Source organism: Mya arenaria, chromosome 3, assembly GCF_026914265.1.
Source record: "Mya arenaria isolate MELC-2E11 chromosome 3, ASM2691426v1".
In the NCBI taxonomy this organism is placed as follows: Eukaryota; Metazoa; Mollusca; class Bivalvia; order Myida; family Myidae; genus Mya; species Mya arenaria.
Genome location: NC_069124.1, coordinates 87401064 through 87419051, shown reverse-complemented (window position 1 = coordinate 87419051; position 17988 = coordinate 87401064). Strand labels below are relative to the sequence as shown.

General features: G+C 39.8%; 2 protein-coding genes across 2 annotated transcripts in view; one reads left to right on the top strand and one right to left on the bottom strand.

The window, feature by feature from the left end:
- LOC128227015 (adenomatous polyposis coli homolog) overlaps positions 1-16881 on the bottom strand; it is a 50996-nt gene extending 34115 nt beyond the window's left edge. The window contains 3 exon segments of the mRNA XM_052937176.1: positions 4284-4921; positions 8017-8081; positions 16763-16881. Coding sequence (XP_052793136.1) covers positions 4284-4881 — 598 coding nt within the window. The 5' untranslated portion in view covers positions 4882-4921; positions 8017-8081; positions 16763-16881.
- Positions 11008-12152, top strand: LOC128226376 (uncharacterized). The gene is made up of 2 exons (XM_052936254.1): positions 11008-11424; positions 11688-12152. Exons 1-2 carry the CDS (start codon positions 11008-11010, stop codon positions 12150-12152), a joined length of 882 nt encoding a protein of 293 aa, XP_052792214.1.
- Positions 16882-17988: the final 1107 nt, after the last annotated feature.

Sequence of the window (17988 nt, the reverse complement as noted above, 5' to 3'; positions counted from 1 at the left end):
CAATCTGTGAAAGTTTGGTAGAAATCGCATGAAAAACGTAAGAGGAGTTGCCAAGAAACCAATTTTAAATGTAAATTAAGCAAAGGGCAATAACTCTTTCAAAAATGTCAAATCGGGAAAGCCTGACAATATGCGCTGCTTCACTTTATGATCATCAATCTGTGAAAGTTTGGTAGAAATCGCATGAGAAATGTAAGAGGAAATGCAAAGAAATGAATGTTGTACGGGCGGACACACGCACGCACGACCGCACGGAATTGCGCCCATCAACAAGTAACCCTGTCATGAACCCCTGCACCTCCCTCCTCAACCCTGTCTGGAACCCCCTGCCAATTTTTTTATTAATCAAATGTTTTTTTATTTATTAATTTTATTTAAAACTAGATGTTGGTTGGACAAAAACAAACAATGTTGAGCTTGCCAATGTCTCAATCACAGAACAGTTCTGAGAAACCTTAAATTGAATTGTTGGAAGTTGATGGCTATGTATGAAAGTGATGTCAAACAAGATTTAAACTGAATAATTAAAAATATAATTAAAAATAAGACAAATAATCCCTGAATGTGACCTTCACCTTTGACCTACACATGAGGCTTGCATGTGATAAGCCATCTTATCAAGGTGAACAAATGTGCCAAGTAATATTAAAATCCCATGCATAGGCAAGTTAAAGCCAAGGCAAGCCAAAATACAAGGGGTTTTCACCAATGACACTTTTGTATGACCTTGCCATTAAACCTTAAGACATGTGTCTTGTTGGTGACACACTGCGTTATCATGGTGAACATTTGCTGATGTCATTTCAAAATCACCAAATGATTGGCCAAATTACAGCCCAAACAAGCCACAATACAAGGAATTTTGAACAATGACCTCAACTGTGACCTTGTCCTTTGACCAATAGATATAGATCTTGAACCAAACATGCCATCTTCTCATGGTGAACACTTGTACCAAACAATGCATATCCAAGTTACACCCTTGACAAGCCAAAACAGACAGAAGCATTCATGCATGGACACACATACACCAATCCGCAATAGTGGCAACTATGTCTTACTGCAAGCAGTTCGACATAAACTAGTATTCTGTGAATCAAGAATGTTACCTTCTATGAGCGCCAACTTGGAATGGAAAATGAGTCTATCTAGACCAATATGAATGAATAACATAATCTGGCTGTTTATCAAACTTGTTCTGATATTATGCCCTTAAAGATTGTTAGATGGATAACAAATGATTGACAAGAGATCTTTCAAAGTGAATTTGGTCAACTTTTGACAATTCAATGGCAATAATTTATGCCCTTACTTCAGAGAGAATAACATGTTCTGGCTGTTGATCAAACTCAGTCCAGACATTATGCTCATAAAGATTGTAACCAATTTTGGTGATGATTAGATGAGATATTCTCAAGTTAGAGAGTGGATGAAGTGAAGTGAATTTAGTATCTTTTACACAATTTTGTGTTGTATTTGAGGCAATCTTGTAATTCAAAGGCCATAACTCTAGAGATAACTAGAGCTATCACTGAAGGTGATTAATACCCCCAAACGCCGCCTCTCATTATGATTTATCATTGTATGAAGTTTTATGGAATTCCATCTAGTAGTTTTCAAGTTACTGTGCGGACAAAAGTTTGACAAAAAACAACAGAATAGGCAATAACTCTGTATTTTGCTAAAACAGTGTAATGATTCATGTACACTGAACTCCTCATTGTGCTGTACCATTGTATAAAGTTGTATTACATTCCGTCCGGTAGTTTTCAAGTTATGCTCCGGATAAGAAATAAGTAACAAAGGGCAGTAACTCTGTAATTGGCTGAAATAGAATTGCGGTTCCTGTACACTGCACTTCCTCTCATTATGATCTATCACTGTATGAAGTTTTATTAAATTCCATCCAATAGTTTTCAAGTTATGCTCCGGACAAGAAAAAGTAACAAAGGGCAGTAACTCTGTAATTATCTGAAATAGAATTGCGGTTCCTGTACACTGCACTACCTCTCATTATGATCTATCACTGTATAAAGTTTTATTAAATTCCATCCAATAGTTTTCAAGTTATGCTACGGACAAGAAAAAGTAACAAAGGGCAGTAACTCTGCAATTAGCTGAAATAGAATTGTGGTTCCTGTACACTGCACTCCCTCTCATTATGATCTATGACTGTGTGAAGTTCTATTAAATTCCATCCAATAGTTTTCAAGTTATGCTTCTGACAAGAAAAAAGTAACAAAGGGCAGTAACTCTGTAATTAGCTGAAATAGAGTTATGGTTCTTGTGCACTGCACTTCCTCTCATTGTATTAAGTTTTAATAAATCCATCTAGTAGTTTGCAAGTTAATGTCTGGAAAAAAATGACAGCAAAAAAATAATAAATAAAGGGCAATAACTCAGTAATTAGCTAAAGTAGAGTTATGGTTCTTGAACACTGCACTTCCTCTCATTGTGCTTTACCATTGTATGAATTTACAATCAATTCCATCCAGTACTTTTCAAGTCGTAAAACACAGGACATGTTGACGCTAATCCGTTAATTGGTACGTGTGTCGTCGAGGTCATTGTCAATCACCCGATAATTGATCTATCGGCCTATTGTTGTGCTTAACGAGTGGGGGAGGGTTCTTGTATACAAATTCATTGTTTTCATATGGATTTGTTTGGTCTTATGAATGATAGCTTTTAATTGATGAATTGATATTTTTCACACATTTTACCGACAAACAAGCATGAAGTTCAAAGAAAGTGACAAAATGAGTAAAAAAACAAAATTAAAACACGGAAAACATCCCATATTCCTTTCAAATTTCAAAGTCGATACGTCGTTATACTTTAAACAACTTCAAACAACTTACGCATCCATAAGAAATTTTAGTGTTTTGAACTTTTTTTTTAACTATCGTGTGTATTTTTACGCCGAAATAAAACTGACGATATGGGGTTTACAGGTGGTTATATAGAGTGCTTTAATCATGTGACCATGGTAAGTCACGTGATCGCTTTATACAGCCAGGGCTTTTTCTGGCCATTTTGGGAAAAAGACCCTAGACATTTTGGGAAATTTTGCGTCGTGAAAATGCCAAAATTGGGAAAATTTACAGTAAAAAGAAAAGGCTGTCTAGTCTCCTGCGAATTAGGAAATGATTTAATATTAGTTTATTTTCCCTTTAAAAAACCCCCAAAAATATAAATCCTTGGGGTGTAAATATCTATTGCAATAAATCATGACAGATAATATTTCATACTGATCTCTGAATGTAATGAAAATCAATGATTTCCGAGTTCAATTATCAAAAAAACTTTGCATCACATAATTTATGAGGATGTTGAAAATGAACAAGTACAAGTAAAAGACTTTCTAAAAAAAAAAAAAAATTTTTTTTTTTTTTTTTTTTTGATTGGGATTTTTTTCTGAAAATTGGGAAAAATATCTTATATTTTGCTTTGGGAATGGGTCCGATAGTCGGACCCGTGGGTACTATAGAAAAAGCCTTGACAGCCGATTGTTGACACGTCTCTATCAAAATTATATGCATCTCCAAACGGAAAAAAGCTCATCGACTGGAAAATCTTCTTTATCGTCTGGAAAATATTGTGTGTCATAAATTGCAAACGTTTTAAATGTGATGAAAAAATAAATATTTTGTAACGCATGTTCTCAAAAGCGCGGTAAAACAGGTGCCCGTATAGTTGTTTATTTCCTGTTTTGATGAATCCTCCTGGTTAGCACTTCATTTAAAGCCTGGGAAAATATCTGGTGGTTTTATTTTTTCAAGAAAATGCAGAAAAAAAACAACCATGTCAAGTAAAAACCATGTTATGCCCCTGGACCCCCCTAGTGTGCGTTGACATTACGACGAGTGTCCCAGAATCGACCCAAGAAATTATTACATGTATGGGTATAACTAGAGATTGCTTTTTTGAAGAAGTGCTGGTCTACTCCATTGTGTTGTCATAGCTGAGAAATATTCAATGATGGACATGAAGTTTAAACTTTTGGCCTGGAGATGAACCAACAGTGACCTTGACTTTCAGCCTATTCATGCATATTTAATAGTGAAAACGACCTTGACCATTGACCTACTGACATTTCGACATTTCAAGGGCCAGAATTCCAGAGTAAATAATATGATCTTGCTCTTGTGATCAAATTTGGTAAAGAATAAATAAGAAATCTCAAGCTAGAGAGCGAACTAAGTGAAATCAGTCAAATTTAGACAATTCAAGGGCCATAACTCCAGCCAATGGCAACTTCAAGACACAAAAACTGAACTTACCCATAGTTGCCATGTGCTCGCCATCCATGTCATCAGTGAAACTGAACTCCTCTCCTTGAACTTGGGACAGGTCAGCACTTATGGACAGGTCCCCTTGGGTGGAGCTAGAAGTCACATGAGCCTGCCTTGGTTGATGATTGTCTGGAACATCCTGCAGCTTTGACAGATGACTGATCGCTGACTCTTGGTTTTGCCAGGATGCAAATACTGAGTTTTGCTGGAACAACCTCTGTTGTAGAGCAGGGGATGGCTGACTGTGCCCAACATGATTCCTGGTACTATCCAGGCACCTGGGAGTGCTGGTGTGTGCAGGATGGGGCTGCCTGTTTATCCGTGGGGAAGAGTCTGAGGAGCCAGACTGGCCCCTGCCTGTGTGGTGTGAGGCAGCTTGGTGCCTGGACACGCGGGGTGAAGATGTGTTGGAGTTTGACTGGCTGCTGCTCTGAGAGGTGGAGCCGGATGTGAGTCTGGCTAGTTGGGTTGTGTTTTCATGGAGGCGTGATAGATGGGCAGAGTTGTGGAGTATTTCCTGCTGCAGGGATGTGTTCACCTGGCGTAAAGACTCCACCTGCTTTCTTAACTCCTCGTGGGACGACATGTCGCCCGCTGATCACACTAGTCCACTCCTGACAGGTAGCCTGGTGATGGACAATAACCTCATAATATCACATAGCAGTGAATGTTACCACATAGGTTCTACAGTATTGTAGAATAAATTATCTATTTATAAATTAAAAGCTAAACTTATTTAATAACATTAAAATGAACATATAGAAATACTTTGAATAATAATAATAATATTATCTAATTAGCATGCAAAACATTTTACTTTTAAGTTATTTTTAGTCATATTCTTTTCACAAAAACAGCACACTGAATCAATGAAAGTAATCCATTCAAGCAAAATCTATCAAACTGGGAGAGTCTGGGGTATTATTGTTATTTCGTTGTGCTGTATTTCATGGTCCATATCGATATCTTTTTTCACTAATTGGCCGATATTTTTTGTTACCGATTGACAGACACAACCACCCACATTTTCTGAGTTGATTATGTCTAGTTTAATGTTTGTTTCGGTGGAACCATTTATAACTAAAATCAATTTCCCTACTTTGTACATAAGATCCTACATATTCACATTATTCTTGTCCCTTCTTGGCAATTCAGAAAAAGAAATATTACCAGGAAAAAAGCCCAATATTTATATTCCAAACTGATATGAACCATGTTAAAATTGTAATTAACTAAAACAACATTATTTTTTCAGCCAATTTTCTTAATTTAATTTTGACCCCAAATTCATGTTGTTTTCAATTCAAGGTTAAGGTTTTGTTGATAAATCACAATTGAAAAATACTGGTAGCGGGGTTGTTCTGTTTATTCACTTCCTTATCCTTAATATCGAATATCAATAATGAAAAAAATAATAATATGATTACATGAATGGTTAACTAGAACTCCGCGAGTCGGATGTGTCGCCTGACGAATTATTTACTGTCGACATTATAGCTGTTAGATTGGCATTTTATTCATTTATAGACAATGATGTTGCCATTTAACTTTCAAGTGTAGGTGGCATTTGAACTGAAGGTGACAACGTTAAGTCAGGAGCAAGCAATTGGTTATATAAGCAAAAATGAGCACAATAAATACTGAAGTCAATGGTGAGCTAAAAAAGTGTGCAAGGTAAAGTTAAACATGAAAATTAACAAAGGGCAATAACTCTAATATGGAAGCAAGAGATACAGTTTTTGTGCACTGCGATCCCCTTCAATAAGATCTATCTATCTATAAAGTTTCAAGTTGATAACTCTTATAGTTTTCGAGAAATGCCCCGGACAAAATTTAAGCTTGAAAATTAAGGGCAATAACTCTAAACATATAGATGAAATAGTTACGGTTTTTGTGCACTGCACTTTCCCTCAATCAGATATACCTACGGAATAAGTTTCAGTTTGATACCTCCTATAGTTTACCAGATATGCCACGGACAAAACCTAAGCAAGAAAATTAACAAAGGGCAATAACTCTTATGCCCCGGACAAAACTTTAAGCATGAAAATTAACAAAGGGCAATAACTTAAAAACTAAGAAAGCAAGAGTTACTGTTATTGTGCACTGCACTTGCCCTCAATGAGATCTATCTACATATGAAGTTTCAAGTTGATAACTCTTATATTCTACAAGATATGCCCAGGACAAAACTTTAAGCATGAAAAATAACAAAGGGCAATAACTCTAAAAATATGAAAGTAAGAGTAACAGTTCTTGTGCACTGCACTTGCCCTCAACTAGATCTATCTACATATGAAATTTCAAGTTGATACCACTAATAGTTTAGGAGATATACCCCGGACAAGTGAAAATGGGACGCGGTCGAAGCCGCCGCCGACAAAAGTAACCCCTATATGTCATCTTTTCAGGCGACACAATAAAAACCTTCATTTAGCAATATTCTTGTGAGTTATAAGGGTAAGGCCTAACCAACAATTTATTCATTGTGGCTCAATACAGTTTTACCAGGAGTCAATGCAGAGTATTACCAGGAGTCAATGCAGAGTATTACCAGGAGTTAATACAGAGTTTTACCAGGGGTTAATGCAGAGTATTACCAGGAGTCAATGCAGAGTATTACCAGGAGTTAATACAGAGTTTTACCAGGAGTCAATGCAGAGTATTACCAGGAGTTAATACAGAGTTTTACCAGGGGTTAATACAGAGTATTACAAGGAGTCAATGCAGAGTATTTACTATTACCAGGAGTTAATCCAGAGTTTTACCAAGGGTTAAAGCAGAGTTTTACCAGGGGTTAATGCAAAGAGTTTTCCCAGGAGTCAATGCAGAGTTTTACCAGGGGTTAATGCAGAGTATTACCAGGAGTCAATGCAGAGTTTTACCAGGGGTAAATGCAGAGTATTACCAGGGGTTGATGCAGAGTTTTACAAGGGGTTAATGCAGAGTATTACCAGAGGTTAATACAGAGTATTACCAGGGGTTAATGCAGAGTTTTACCAGGAGTTAATGCAGAGTTTTACCAGGGGTTAATGCAGAGTTTTACCAGGGGTTTATGCAGAGTTTTACCAGGATTTTATGCTGAGTTTTTCCAGGGGTTAATGCAGAGTTTTACCAGGGATTAATGTAGAGTTCTAACAGGGGTAATGAAGAAACCTCATTAAATCCAAATATTTCATTTTGACAAATGTGATTGTGCAGCAATGCAGGTCTATATAGGGAAAAGTAAATGCTGCTGACCCATTTTTACACTAGCCCAACCTTGTTTTTTACCCGAGATGACCCATATTCACATTAGTTCTAATATCATGCTGATACATAGTCTGCCTGAGTTGCTTGAAGATGGGATATAATATAAACTCTGTCGAATTTATGAATTCTTGAGATAAAGAACATTTGATATAAAGGAAATATGCATGTATAACTAAACCCAACACATTCGAAAAAAGTTTGTCATAACCAGAACATCGAGATAACAGAGTTCGACATAGCGAGATTCGACTGTACGTAGAATTCCATCTTGAAATCATAGATTATGGGATAGATTTACTGGTACATTTTTATATATAAGCAACTATATATATGCAAGCAAACACGGCATCATTGCAAATGTACCTGTAATGCCAAGAACAACAGCATAATACTGTTTAACTAAAGCCCAATTCCATTTTATGAATCATTTACAATGTATATATCTATCTACAGACTACTGGTAAAATACCTTTGATTTCCATGAGAAGTCTGTTCAGATGTACTGTATTGTCCTGGCTGGGACCTGGGTATGTTCTAAAAAAAAGAGTATTTCAATTAACTCATTATTAGATAATAGTAACATAGGAGTATCATTAATATTCATGACCATTTTCAAATGAAGACTCAACTGAATTTTGGATTTTTATTAGGGATGCAAACAAATGACAAAATTGATATTCGAATATTCGGTAATTCTTTCGATCGAATATTCGAATATTCGATAACCAAAATGTTTATCTAAGAAATGTAGTAAACTTCTGTTATTATTCGCTACAGTAATAGTCGGGGCCTTTGTAATAACCGGTACACGCAACGAAACTCTGATTTTCCCGAAAATTAGACTCTGAAATTCCCCGTTTACAAAAAATAAATCAAACAAAAATCAATAGATTTTGAATAAACAAAAACATTGTGATGCACCAATGGATGGTCGTTTTGTAGGACGCGCACCCTCGTTCTGGGATTGATCTCTGCTAAATATAACTATGGAAAACCAAACCTACTCGGGAAATAGTTAACTAATAAAACGAAAACAACCCTGAATGTTTTACTCATCTGAAGTACAACAATGTCCTAAAACGCTTTTCCATACAGTTACATTTCAAAGCACGGACGCTATATTGAAACATGAAGAATACTTAAGAGTACATAACTAGCACATGTCATATATATCATTAAGGCGTTTTGAGCAATATTGCACAGCTTAATTGGCAGCCATGACACTACTTTGGTGGCTGATTCCATTTATTCTTTATTGGCATGGTCATTAAAATTTACCGAAAATAATTGAAACGTGTTTGATGTCACTTGTCTAAAAGCCAATTTTCGTAAAATTACAGGTACTGTTTATAGTCCTGACGAAATGTCCCTAATTAACATATGACGCGTGTATAGTGTCATCACGTTCACGCCTCTGGCATTTATAAGGATCGTTGTAAAAACAAGACAAGCGAGTACAGTTGTATATACAACACAGTTGAAGGCAAAAGGTTTAAAACAATATCAAACAAAAACCATCTAATATTCGAATACCGATTTTGACATTCGAATACCAAACGTTCGATCGAATATTCGTTTGCATCCCTGATTTTTATAGATTATGAAATAGATATAAATTCATTTTAACTCAAAAATCCCAAGGCTTATATGGCCATACGAAATGGGAAGTGGAACCTAAATGTATTTCCAGAGTGGATTTTTCTGCAAGAGAGGAGGGTTGTCATTTAAGTCTGGCTTACACTGTTAATATTTCAGCCCTGATTTCCCCAAATAGTCATAGAGACATTAATCATGATGAATCTGGATTAAATGGACCAGTTTTGCCTTTTTGTGAGTAGAAAGATACCTAATGATTGCTTAAAGACTTGATACAATAGTAAACTGTGTAGCAAATCTTATTAAAGCATGAAATAATCCTGTCTATTTGTACTAAATAATAATAAAAAATATTTCAAATTATCCATGAAAGGCAGACAGTAAAATTATGCCCTACTGAATTCAAACTGTAGTACATGTATGTTTTCTTCGTTTTAAAACTTTGTAGCAAATCACAGCAACGCCATGGAAGTTTTTAACTTTAAAACATTTAAAAAAAGGTTGTAGCTTTTGCAAGTGTACCAAGACTACCAAAGACACTTGAAGCCAATATCCATGATTTGGGCAGATTTTGAAAATCATAAGCAACAAGGAAATCTTAAATGTTTTCAGTTAGAGTTAGGCTTAAGGCAGTTTTCTATGTCAATCTAGAAAACAGGAACCAGTACACTCAAGCTGATAAATGTGCAAGCCCAAGCCTTCAGTGTCCCATTGGTACTGTGCAAGCCCAGGCCTACAGTGACCAATTGGGTACTGTGCAAGCCCAGGCCTACAGTGACCCACAGGTACTGTGCAAGCCCAGGCCTACAGTGACCCAAAGGTACTGTGCAAGCCAAGACCTTCAGTGACCCAGGGGAACTGTGCAAGCCCAGACCTACAGTGATCAATTGGTACTGTGCAAGCCAAGACCTACAGTGACCCACGGGAACTGTGCAAGCCAAGGCCTACAGTGACCCATTGGTACTATGCAAGCACAGGCTACAGTGACCCATTGGTACTGTGCAAGCACAGGCCTACAGTGACCCAGGGGAACTGTGCAAGCACAGGCTACAGTGACCCATTGGTACTGTGCAAGCACAGGCCTACAGTGACCCAGGGGTACTGTGCAAGCACAGGCTACAGTGACCCATTGGTACTGTGCAAGCCCAGGCCTACAGTGGCCCATGGGTACTGTGCACGCCCAGGCCTACAGTGGCCCATGGGTATTGTGCAAGCCCAGGACTACAGTGACCCATTGGTACTGTGCACGCCCAGGCCTACAGTGACCCACAGGTACTGTGCAAGCCCAGGCCTACAGTGACCCACAGGTACTGTGCAAGCCCAGGCCTACAGTGACCCAGGGGTACTGTGCAAGCCCAGGCCTACAGTGACCCAAAGGTACTGTGCAAGCCCAGGCCTGCAGTGACCTAGAGGACTGTGCAAGCCCAGGCCTACAGTGGCCGGTGTGCAACATTAACGGTAGCCTGATCGCCTGTGGCGACGAAAAAATGACCTGGGCTACGAAAAAATCCATCTAGAAAGCCTGACTGGCGATGAAATCATTGTGATTACAGTTTCCTTAACCAATAACAATCCAACTCCCAGACAGTTGTCATATCATTCCTTACTTTTAACCATATAAGGTACTAAAGATTTTTTTCATGTTTTTTATGTGGACTATGGAAATCTGGCTCGGGCTACAGAAATCTCGAAGTCTGTAGCCCCATTGGCTACCAAGTCAAAAAGGTTAATTTCGCACACTGAAAGACCGATTGGTTCTGTGCAAGCCCAGGCCTATAGTGACCCACAGATACTGTGCAAGTCCAGGCCTACAGTGGCCCAGGGGTATTGTGCAAGCCCAGGCCTACAATGGCCCAGGGGAACTATGCAAGCCCAGGCCTACAGTGGCCCAGGGGTATTGTGCAAGCCCAGGCTAACAGTGGCCCTGGGGTACTGTGCAAGCCCAGGCCTACAGTGGCCCAAGGGTATTGTGCAAGCCCAGGACTACAGTGACCCAGGTGTACTGTGCAAGCCCAAGGCTTACAGTGGCCCAAAGGTACTGTGCAAGCCAAAGCATACAGTAACCAAGGGGTATTTTGCAAGCCCAGGCCTACAGTGGCCAAGGGGTACTGTGCAAGCCCAGGCCTACAGTGGCCCAAGGGTATTGTGCAAGCCCAGGACTACAGTGACCCAGGTGTACTGTGCAAGCCCAAGGCTTACAATGGCCCAGGGGAACTGTGCAAGCCCAGGCCTACAGTGGCCCAAGGGTATTGTGCAAGCCCAGGCTTACAGTGGCTCACAGGTACTGTGCAAGTGCAGGCCTACAGTGACCCAGGGGTACTGTGCAAGCCCAGGACTACAGTGACCCAGGTGTACTGTGCAAGCCCAAGGCTTACAGTGGCCCAAAGGTACTGTGCAAGCCAAAGCATACAGTAACCAAGGGGTATTGTGCAAGCCCAGGCCTACAGTGGCCAAGGGGTACTGTGCAAGCCCGACCATACAGTGACCCAGGGGTATTGTGCAAGCCCAGGCCTACAGTGACCCTGGGGTACTGTACAAGCCCAGGCCTACAGTGGTCCAGGGGGTACTGTGCAAGCCCAGGCCTACAGTGGCCCAAAGGTACTGTGCAAGCCCAGGCCTGCAGTGGACCAGGGGTATTGTGCAAGTCCAAGCCTACAGTGGCCCACAGGTACTGTGCAAGCCCAGACCTACAGTGTCCCAGGGGTACTGTGCAAGTCAAGCCTACAGTGGCCAACAGGTACTGTGCAAGCCCAGACCTACAGTGACCCAGGGGTATTGTGCAAGCCCAGGCCTACAGTGACCCAGGGGTACTGTACAAGCCCAGGCCTACAGTGGCTCAGGGGTACTGTGCAAGCCCAGGCCTACAGTGACCCACGGGAACTGTGCAAGCCAAGGCTTACAGTGACCCAGGGGTACTGTGCAAACCAAGGCCTACAGTGGCCCACAGGTACTGTGCAAGCCAATGCCTTCAGTGACCAACAGGTACTGTGCAAGCCAAGCCTACAGTGACCTAGGGGTACTGTGCAAGCCAAGGCCTACAGTAGCCCAGGGGTATTGTGCAAGCCCAGGCCTACAGTGACCCAGGGGTATTGTGCAAGCCCAGGCCTACAGTGGCCCAAAGGTACTGTGTAAGCCCAGGCCTACAGTGACTCAGGGGTACTGTGCAAGCCAAGGCCTACAGTGACCCAGGGGTACTGTGCAAGCCCAGGCCTACAGTGGCCGAAAGGTACTGTGTAAGCCCAGGCCTACAGTGACCCATGGGTATTGTGCAAGCCAAGGCATACAGTGACCCAGGGGTAATGTGCAAGCCCAGGCCTACAGACAGTGGCCACTGGGTACTGTGCAAGCCCATGCATACAGTGACCCACAGGTATTGTGCAAGCCCATGCCTATAGTGACCTAGGAGTTTTGTGCAAGCCCAGGCCTACAGTGACCCATTGGTACTGTGCAAGCCCAGGCCTACAGTGACCCACAGGTGCTGTGCAGGCCCAGGCCTACAGTGACCCACAGGTATTGTGCAAGCCCAGGCCTACAGTAACCCAGGGGTACTGTGCAAGCCCAGGCCTACAGTGACCCAGAGGTACTGTGCAAGCCCAGGCCTACAGTGGCCCAGGGGTATTGTGCAAGCCCAGACCTACAGTGACCAAGGGGTACTGTGCAAGCCCAGGCATTCAGTGGTCCTCAGGTACTGTGCAAGCCCAGGCCTACAGTGGCCCATGGGTTCTGTGCTAGCCCAGGCCTTTGTTGACCCAAGGGTACTTTGCAAGCCCAGGCATACTGTGGCTCATGAATACTTTGCAACCGAAGGCCTACAGTGGCCTTCAGTATTATGCAAGCCCAGGCCTACAATGTCCCACTGGTACTGTACCAGAGTTTTGAAATAGATATAAAATTATTAATAAGCATTCAAATTCGAATTTAATATTTTTTTCTGACACCTACACACAACCTGCTATGCCTGGTGCAGGTGAAGAGCAAGGATAAAATCATTACCAGCTGTATGAGTCAGACTAGTTCCCTGGGGAACAGGACCGTTATTGGAAATCCAACACAAAAACACACATGCTAAGGGGGTGCAAATGCAGTATTACAAAAGAACTGATTCATCAGGCTGGTTTCCAAGAGTTGTTTACCATTACAACATCATTTGACAGAATAAAAACAAAGTCATGTATTGTCTATGAGAATGCACTCTTGTGATGGAAAATGGATTGATGCCTCCTTGTATTGTACAAATATCATATAATGCTCATTCTGTTACCAAAAAGGCCTTAAATTGTGATACAACAATATTTAAGCGAATTTTTTGCTGTCTTTCTAATGATTTTGGGGTCAAAATTTGGCCCCACTCCCTACCTTTAAAAGAACATATTTCCCCCCCAAAAAATGGGTAAAATTCCCTGATAGGTTGTCCTGTGTAATGTTAATTGTCTATGTGATGAAACAGTTCAATTACACATAATTTAAATTTTGGAATAGGCCCTTTTTAGGCTGTAATAATCATATGAGTTTATTCAAAATACTGTTATTTCAGGCAAAATTCTGAGTGTGTGTTGGAAGGGCGTTTGAGCTGAGAGACAGCCCTGTTTGTGCTATGTAACTGTAACTTATCTACATTTAATCTGCTTACACATGTTGGAATAAGATTAAACAAGAGCACCACCTGCGGGTGCTGAACACTCATCTGATTTTATCCTATGGTCTATTTATTTCATATTATACATTTGAAAGTGACTGGTATTCCAAAGTTCGAAAGTGATAGCTTTAGTAGTTTGCTTGTAAGTGACCAAAGCACAAAACAGAAACAAATCAGACTAGCTAAAATCCTAAGTCCAAAAATACTAAAATATCCCCCACCCTCCCTCTATCCTTCCAAATGTGTGACTCAAAAACCTGTTTGATATATTAAAAGCATTATCCATTTATTGACTGTGAAAAAAAAATGAAATCAATCCAACACAAATTAAAGAAGCTATGTGGAATTCTCAAAATTAATGTTTTTACCCTAAAAAACAGGTGAGACTCAGCATCTTTAGGGTACAATGTAAAGAAGGGTATTAGATGAACAAGTTTCCCAAGTTTTAAAGTGATAGCTTTAATAGTTTCCTTTAAAGTGACCAAAACGCAAAACTTAATATACGCCGACGGCAACAACAATCAAGTGACAACAACAGCTCGTCATTTTTACAAAAATTAAAGGAAGTTTGGAAGTATATTACTTCCTAGAAATGGGTCAAAACTTCACAAATTGTTCGACCTTCTGATTTTCGCAATATGGTCCAACGAACTGGGCCTTACAGTACTTGATCTGATTTGGCCTTCATTATGGTCAAGCAGTCTGGGCATTATAATTTAGATATTAGAACCCAGGCCGTGACCCGTGGTCCATTAAAACAGACACTAGTGTTTTATGATTGGTATGTAGTGTGTGTGGGTTAGAACCAGCCGCCCGGTTAACTCAGTTGGTTAGAGCGCAATGCTAGTGTTCTGGTGGTCGAAGGTTTGAGCCCTTCTGAGCACATTTCCTCCTAGGTTTACTGTAATGTTGGCAGCGGTAAATGGCAGGAGCGCCTCTTACAGTACACTCAACGAGTTAGACCCACTTTCCTCGCTCACTCCGAGGGATAAAGTCGGTGATCACGGGTTTCCTCCGAGGGTAAAACTGTTGCCCTCACTAAAATTCCCCCGAGTTCCTTCGAGTGGCTGGCTTACCGCCGAGTTTAATATGAACGATAGCGTTGAGAATCGTCCGATTTTATGATCCTGCGGCGGAACTCCAGAGTCTAATCAGATAAGCAAGAAATCATTCTTGTTTAGAAGTTATTTATTTTTATGCTTATGCACATTGTTAAGCGTAAAAGATTCTTACATGTACCAACGTTTAATTTGTATTTATGTCCGTAAACGCCAATTGAATATTGTCTTGAATAATAAACATTGAATCATTAAAGTATATCCACTAAGTTATTGCATCATAAAGCAGCTGACTATTTACACGATTCTGAACAATGACCTCTACACTTAAAAAGAATTTTGATAAATCAAAAATAATTATAATTGCTATCACAAGTATAAAAATTTAAAGAGAAGTTAACATTATGCAAATTATTGAAAACCAAAAATAGAGTGCTTAGCTTAATCCTGTTATAAGGAACTGAAACTGTTTTCTTGTGGTAAGCTAACTTAATGCAAAACGGGCAGAGGAAAAAGAATAATAGCAATTTACTGGAGCCGTCGTATTCGGTTGAAAATTTTAATAAAATAAATATAACATTAGCGTAGATTCTTATCTAGTGTCCGCAGAGTTTCGCGGAGTTAACCCCTCCGAGGAACGCCGAGTTCGTTATTCTTCGGTCGACTGATCACCCTCCGAGGGCCTTAAATTCAACTCCGAGGAACGCGGACAGTCGATAAAATCATTTTGTTGTCCGCGATAGCAAAAATCCGCGGAGGGAAACGGAAAGTGGGTCTAACTCGTTGAGTGTACTGTAGTCTAAAATAATAGACGTGTTATACGGGATTCTTCCAATCCCTAACGTCTAAACGGGAATGTGCAAAAAACAGGGGTGTTTGAAAAATATTGAAATTGTTTTAAGTGAAGTATTTTATGGTTGAAATTGATCATAAAGAGTTATATTCATATTTTACCATGTAAGTGAAATGTTATTTTGCACTAAACAAGCATTTAATGCATTAAAACAAGTTGTTTACCTTTCCAATAAAACGAAAGTTGACTGACACAGACAACAATTATGCGAAGGGGAACAACTCGATACAATAGTAATAACTCAGCCTCCGCCGACAAAGCTTCGAGATAGACCTTGTTATACAATCGTAACAACTCAGCCATGGCCGAAATGTTCCGAGCGATTTAGAACTCTGCCCAGAAGCCTTGCAGGTGCCCTTCATGTATATATCGTTATGTTTTGACAGAATGAAATGAAGAAAAGCCGTCAAACTCATAATTATAAGTTGGATATTTATTTTTAGTGTACGGAACTAATATAAAATAACATTATCTGGTAATATTTCTTGTTTTTATTATATTTTATAGACGCTATATGCTTTAACCCGAAATCCTGATTGGAACAACTACCCACTTTTGATACTAAACAATTTGTATGTGAAGGATCTAAAAAAAATCCGTCAACGTACAATTATTTGGACTAGAGCGCCTCTGTCAGCATAAAGCGTCAATGGGAAAGGATTGTAGTGTGTGTGGGTTAAAACCAGGCGCCCAGTGAGCTCAGTTGGTAAGACACCGTGCTAGAATTCTGGCGGCCCCACACCTGACACACTTTATCTCCGAGGTTTACTTTTGGTATTGCCTATTGGCAGAAGTTGTGACTAAGGTGTCCATTTCTCTGAACACTGATTTTGATTTGAAATAATATCCAACTTTGCGAAATAACATTTATTTTCAAGTTGCATGTAGAATGCAACGTGGTAAAGCCACAGTTCAGAAAAAAAACGTATAATATATACTTTAGTGAGAAGAACATCTGAAAAAATAGCAATTTGCTTTGTTCTGCATCCCAAATATTCAACAAACACGGGGAAAGAACATTCTGTCTCTTTACATAACCCAAATAAATATTAAGAATGTATGAAATATTTACCAATTACGTTATATTCTTTGCCAAAACTAATTAGCTACAGAGTAATTCCAGACTGTTTCAAAAGGCTTGTTATTTTAATAATTGGCCGCCATTTGCAAAATTTTGATAATACAATTTCCAAAGTTTTGATTGGTTTGTCTGTAACAAAGTACCTGCTACAGTAGCGTCTATTTTACGGCAACCACGAAAACATATCCATTCGACGGAGCGGTAACTGTAGGAACCCTCAGCTTCTACTCTGCACCATCTTCACGCTTGACTATAATGCAATGAGTGGTTGCTGGACAGAAAAAGAGAATAAATAAAAAATTGTCATTTTAATGAAGTTTGACATATTTCGTCACGGTTCGGCCTACGGACGGCCGCAAGGTGTACGACAGACAATACTCGTGCTAACCACTTTTGAAAATATAATGTATTGCTTTATATTATTATTTGCATTTATTATCAAATAAAATGACATACATGAGCATGGAACATTAAAAAATATATGCTAAAAACAGTTAAAACGTCAAATGAATAAGATTACGGTACGGCGGCCCGGGTTTTAGTTTACGACCACATCGCAAGCCCTCGCTTTGTTTTTTGCTGGTCCGGAATGGGCTTTCTAGCTCGATGGCGAGGATAAAAAGCTCCACCGATTATAATGTATAGTATGTATATGTTTATGTAAGCGTTTACTTTGGATTCCATGGTGCACAATTTGTTTTATCTGCCTGGTGTTACGAACTGTTCGGCGAGGATGTCTACTAGATCATTGAAGTCCTACATGTATCTGAAAACATGGTAAGCTGTGCCTTGCTCAGTTTCTAAAAGCAAGATGAAATTCAAAAATCATATAAAATACCATACGATGATCAAGGTTGTAGGGGCTTCATTTCCCCCCGGATAACTTCTGAATATAATGGCTTTACTTTGTTACAGTTTTTAGGGCTGATCAAATTGGCTCGACCCGCTGCAATCGTGCATAAAAGCCGAATAAAGATCATAAAAAAGGAAAAATACCCTCATTGACTGAGGTATAAAGCCAAAGATACTAATTTGGCCCTCAAAACGTGGTTGTGTTACAATGACGAATGATATCTGAAACGTTTCACAACCCACGAGAAGGGAGGGGAAAGAGTCAGCTCCGATTAAACGGGAACCGACAAGTCCCTGTGCGCGCTACCCTTGTCCTGTTGCACAGAATCGCCCCAAGAAAGTCACATAGCCTCGAATTAGAACAA

Excerpts from the sequence above, each read along its gene's own strand:
- LOC128226376 (XM_052936254.1), top strand. The coding sequence starts at position 11,008 with ATGCAAGCCCAGGCCTACAGTGGCCCAGGGGTATTGTGCAAGCCCAGG. Across the intron at positions 11,425-11,687 it reads AGGCTTACAGTGGCTCACAG|GCCTACAGTGGTCCAGGGGG; the intron begins GTACTGTGCAAG and ends GTACAAGCCCAG.